The sequence below is a fragment of the Nothoprocta perdicaria genome, unplaced genomic scaffold, assembly GCF_003342845.1.
Source record: "Nothoprocta perdicaria isolate Ctin4 unplaced genomic scaffold, notPer1 scaffold_11, whole genome shotgun sequence".
NCBI lineage: Eukaryota > Metazoa > Chordata > Aves > Tinamiformes > Tinamidae > Nothoprocta > Nothoprocta perdicaria.
The window spans coordinates 5,564,305-5,569,549 of NW_020454205.1; the positions used below are offsets into that span (position 1 = coordinate 5,564,305).

The 5,245-nt window shown below is 53.0% G+C and overlaps 1 protein-coding gene across 1 annotated transcript in view; it reads right to left on the reverse strand.

Moving 5' to 3' along the window:
• Positions 1–1,811: 1,811 nt before the first annotated feature.
• The window catches only part of ERBB4 (erb-b2 receptor tyrosine kinase 4), a 230,684-nt gene continuing 227,250 nt past the window's right edge, over positions 1,812–5,245 (reverse strand). The window contains 2 exon segments of the mRNA XM_026048458.1: positions 1,812–3,036; positions 5,077–5,239. Of these exon segments, the coding sequence (XP_025904243.1) occupies positions 2,600–3,036; positions 5,077–5,239 (600 nt within the window). The 3' untranslated portion in view covers positions 1,812–2,599.

Below are 5,245 nucleotides of genomic sequence, written 5' to 3' on the forward strand. Positions count from 1 at the left end.
CACAAAGCAAAAGCTGAGCCCGGCCGATGCCCATCTGCTGCGCTGCGGGACGCCGAGTTTTCCATGCCCACGGATTCCTGTTGCTGACTCCCGCTGGCCCTCGGGACACGCGGGCACTGCCCGACCCGCCGGCTCCTCCAGCCCGGGAGCGTCGCAGCCGGAGCTGCCGGCTCCAGGGATCTCTGCATCGCCCCGCTGCCACACGGAGCACGTCACGCCCAGCGCCAACAGTGACAGTGAATAAATACTGCAAGTTTCCTAAGAATTAGTTAAATTGTTAAGGAACACAATTATTTCTATCCTGATTACTCAAGGGGATCGTTTTACTGGTGGGAGGAGACACAGGGGCCTTCCCCTCCTTCAGGAGCCGCCTCCTGGCGCCAGCGCTTGGACTTGGGCACCTCCCTGTCCAGCAGCTTCTGCCTCCAGCCCTTGGAAGGCAACGTGGGATGCGGGACGGGCCGCCCTGCAGCTCTGCCCCAGCTCCCCATCCCGCCGCTCCCAAAGCCGCCGGCCTGGAAAAGCGAGCCTGCGAGCAGCACCGAGATGGGGGCAGCTCCACGTGGCGGGATGAGGAGAAAGAGGAGCTGCTTCCTCCTCCCGGGCCTCCTTGGGGCTGCAGGAGGCCGGCTCTGCTCCAATGCCCACGGTATTCCCAGACCGCCTGCGGCTGCTGCCGCTGCTCTTGCCGGGTCGCCCCAAGGTCCTTGCTTGACTGCTCCTAAAGTGCATAAACTGCATTCCTGCTGCGTGCCCTGCGCTGCCGCCAGCCTTGCTGCGTCCCCCCGGAAAGCCCTGGTGACTGGGAGCCCTCCGGGGTTCTTCCTGCCTCAGCTTTTCCGCGGGCGCTGGGAGAGCAGCCGCTCCTGCCCCGCGGGTCTCGGCACAGCAGGAGCAGGACACGGCATCGCTGCCCTCGCTCCTTCCTTCCCGACTCCGTCTGCTTGGGTTGCTCAAAGCAGCCACAGCTCTGGCAAGGAGCTACTGGCCAAGAGGAGGAGGAGGAGGGTGAGGGAGGGGGGTCTACGTAAAAACCGAGGTTGATGAAAGCGGAACCAAGTGCAGGGAGACTGACTCGCACTTGTTTACACTTCTCACTGCACGCTCTGCAAGTCATGTACGTTTTGACTTCCAAACCCTCCTAGGCACCATCTTCCGTGCCACAGGAATCCTCCTCCTAGCAAGAGGATGCATTCGGTGTCACACTGCAAGGCCGAGCAGACGTTTTCCTCCTCGGATCCCTCGCAGGGCTCGCTGTGCCCGCGCGGCGGCGGCAGCAGCAGCAGCAGCAGCAGGTCGCTCTCGCGCCGTATCCTCCGACATGGTCAACGCACTGGCCTCTCAGAACTGCTGGACACTGTTCCAAAGACTTGATTTGCTTCATTTTGGCATTTCCACAGTCATCCTTTACATATAATTCACTTTTTTTTAAAATTCAAAAGTATTATTTTGTATTTTGCTGGTCGCTTCCATATTGCTTCATTCAAAATCCAGAAAACAGTTCAAATAAAATCAGAGCTTAAGTGCAAACTAACTTTCCAGTGAACCACTATGTGCGTTTTCTCCAGTCCAGTGTCTCTCTTCCAGTTTAAGGGACCCTTCCCACCACCACCCCACAGACCACCAGCAAGCTCCGTGGACCACAGTGAGCTCTCCACTTTCCACCTTGTCCTCAGCGTTGCCTGGCAGCATCCCCAGCTACTTTCACGCTCACCAAGAAGGAAAAGAGGGAAGAATCTGCTTGGGTCTTTTTATATATCTATATTCAGTAGGTATAAAACAGGAAAGCAAAGCTTTTTGCATACAAATCCTGGTTTCTTGGCCTTGTAGCTTCAAAAAGAGCACGTTGGAGGTGTGTTTTTGTTAACTTTTTCTGAAAGGACTTGTATGTTCAAAGTATTTGTCGTATTGATGCGTGTACAAAAATGGTCATGTCATGCACCCATGTTTTGAGTTAAAGTCTCTGTTGTTAGGAGGTGGCACAAAATCATGGTGTGGCTCAGAGTGAGGGGTTAGCCAGATATTAGAGTCACATCATAATTTCTTGGAAGGCCACAATGAGGATCTGAATGATTATGAAAAGCCAGGTTAGCCATTTTCAGGTGCTGGGGTAGAAAGTGTTAGAGAAAGGAACTGGATTCTCAATCTCAATTATTACGTTACCCACGTGATATAAAAATTGTCCATGTTTTTCCCTCCCATTGGAAACTGCATCAAGATTTCCAGGAATGCTGAACAGACTCTCACGAGCTCCTGCCGAAAGAAAGAGGCTCTGCGTGACCTCCCGGCAGCGTCGGGCTGGATCACTGGGCCCTGCTCCACAGCAGGCAACACTGTCCCGACTGGCTCCACTGGGATCGTCGGACCCGCCGGATCTGCGGCGAGTGAGAAAGGCCAAGTTGCACCTCCTCCTTTCGGCCTCTTCCCTTCCTTCCTTCCAGGTTGCCAACCCAATCTGCAAATGACTCCAAGCCATCCTTTCACTTGGAAATATCAAAAATGAGCGGAGGGGCGAGAAGAGGAAGCTCACGGGAGGAAGAAGGGGACGGGGGCAGAGAGCAGGAGCGCGGCGGCTGGAAGGGGCGGCCGCGGCGCGCTCCTACACCACCGTGTTCCGGTGTCTGTAGGGCGGCGGGGGCAGCACAGTGCCAGGCTTCAGGGAGAACTCGGAGAGGTATTCGGGATTCTCCGCCACCACGGGCCGGATGCGCCCGTTCTGCTTGTAAAAGTATTTTGTGCTGTACTCTTGCAGGTAGTCCGGGTGCTGGAGGGTGCTGCGCGGGGGCAGGCTGTGGTTCCAGTAGTCGGGGTTGTCAAAGGCCTTCTTGGCTTTCTCTGGCAGGTTGCTCTTCAGGTACTCGGCGTTTTCCAGGGTGTTTGCAAACGTGTTGAGGTACAGGGGCTCGTTCACGTACTCGTCCTCCGCTTTGGGCTGCCCGTTCGGAGCGTTGTGGTACTCGGGGTTGTCCACAGCTTGGAGATCTCCATTCTTCCGCCGGGAGACGAAGGGGTTCTCTTCCACGGGGTTCAGGTAATCTGAGAAAGGAGAAGAAATCAATGAGCAAGCAGGTGGAGTAGCCATGCACACAGCAAGGGCCATTCTGAGGCCACACCGACCTGTCCCTCCTGCCTCCGCTGCTGCAAGCACTCCCAGACGAGGTCAGGTGCCAACTGCACCGAACAGGCACCGCGCAGAAGCGCAGGATTTACAACCCAAGCAAACAGTGAAGGTTAAAGCAAAGACCTGAGCCTCCAAGGGATCGTGTGAGTCATCGAAAACAGACTCAAAGCTGGAAAAAAAACCAACTAAACTGCAGCCCTTGCTAAGCCAAACCCACTGACTTGCCTGATCATGGCTCTCCTCTCAGAGTATGATCCAGAGAGCTGAACACGCAGAGCTCTTCTCTCTCTGCTGCTGACTCCCTGTGCAACCTTGGGCCTATCAGTCAAACACCCTGCTCTGCAGCCCTTCCATCCAGAAAGCTCTACAGAAATCTTGGTTAAGCCTCTCTGCACAAAAAACATCCCCAAGGGCTCGCTTCTAAGACAGCTTCATTTCTAATAGAACAATTTGCCTGATTAAAAACCTTTCATCCCTGAAGGACAAAAGGCCTCGAAGCATTATGAAAAAAAAACGATTCAAACGAGCCCTGGGAAGGGTAGGAGAGAGCCGTAAATTTGCACTGAACCAGGAGCTGCAGCAAGCTGCAACCGCCTTAAATGACTTTCTGTGGATTAACACCACAAAAAAAAATGTAGCTGAATTGTGGAGAGGCTGTAAGGCACATGGAGGTTGTGCAGAAAGGAGAAGGGAGCCAGTGGTGGAGGGAAAAGCGTAAAGAGACTGGCTGCCAGGAGCAGCAGGTCCTAGGGCTCTTCACTGAGGGCTCTCAAGTGAGGCTGGAGAGACCTGGGGCAAGGGACGGGCTGGGCACGCCGGCCTTGTGGCTCCTGTAACACCCCATCACACTGCAAAGGCCAGCCTTCAAATCTGCTCTTCTCAGGGAAGGTGCCACAAACACTAAATGCAAACGTTTGGGTCTGGCTTAATGAGAATCTTTTGCACCCATGGCTCAAACTAAACGTTTGCTTAAGAAATATGCTGAGTAGAGAGAAATTCTGTGCTACTTTGAAATTAAAATGGTGCTCAAATTCTTGATCTGAAAGCTGAAACGCACACAAGAGCGTGCAGAACATGCTACCTTTATATTTACACTGGTTTATTTTCTTTGAAGTCATAGCAAAGGTTTGAAAACAAATGACTCATGACATGTTCCCTTACTGCTGTTGCTGTTTGAAAAGAAAATATATATATAAAGAAAAAAAAAAAACGCTATGAAGGAAACCGGGAAATGTAGCAGCCTAAGCTGGCAGATATTTAGGGAGGCTTCGCCTTGCGGTGATGCTCTTTCTGAAGCCCGTCTTGCATTTTCAGTCCGAGACTTCTGGAGGGTATAAAATGCCAGCTTTGTGTATCGCTTCTGTGACACGTTCCACATGACATTTACCAAGCACAATACCACGACAAAAAACCCCAAAATGATCAATAAACAAAATAAAGTGCAGGCTACAGTTGGTCAAAGCAGGATCCTTTTCTTGAAAACTACAACTATTTGTGCTTGCATAAGCTGGGGTTTTGTTTTCTCATTCCTCTCCTTCGTTCCTCCCCAGCACCAAAGAGTGGGGGAAAAAAAAAGAAACTTGACAAAAAGGGACACCTGGAACTTTTAAACAGAAAAAATAAGTGAAGACAAATGAATCCCATTGCAAAGAAATAGAAATGAAGTTGGAATGTGTGAGTTGGCTGAGGAAGCCATTTTCTGTGGAGAGCAGTGGAGGGAGACGGTGGTGCGAGCGGAGGCGGTTACCTGTCTTGGGCTTGGAAACTTGACAATTAGGGACATCTGGAACTTTTAAATAGAAAAACTAAGTGAAGACAAATGAATCCCATTGCAAACAAATAAAAATTAAGTTGGAATGTGTGAGCTGGCTGAGTTGGCTGAGGAAGCCATTTTCTGTGGAGAGCAGCGGAGGGAGACGGTGGCGCGAGCGGAGGCCGCGGCCGGAGGCGGTTACCTGTCTTGGCCTTGTCCCGCATGGGCGTCATGTATCCGTCGTCGGCGAGGTGTGCGCGGGCGGCGCGCTCGGGCGCCAGGGCGGTGGGGTCAGCGCTGTAGCGCTGGGCGCTGCCGTCGTCGCGGGCGCGCGCCGGCTTGCGCAGGGTGCCGTTGCAGCAGGCCTCGTC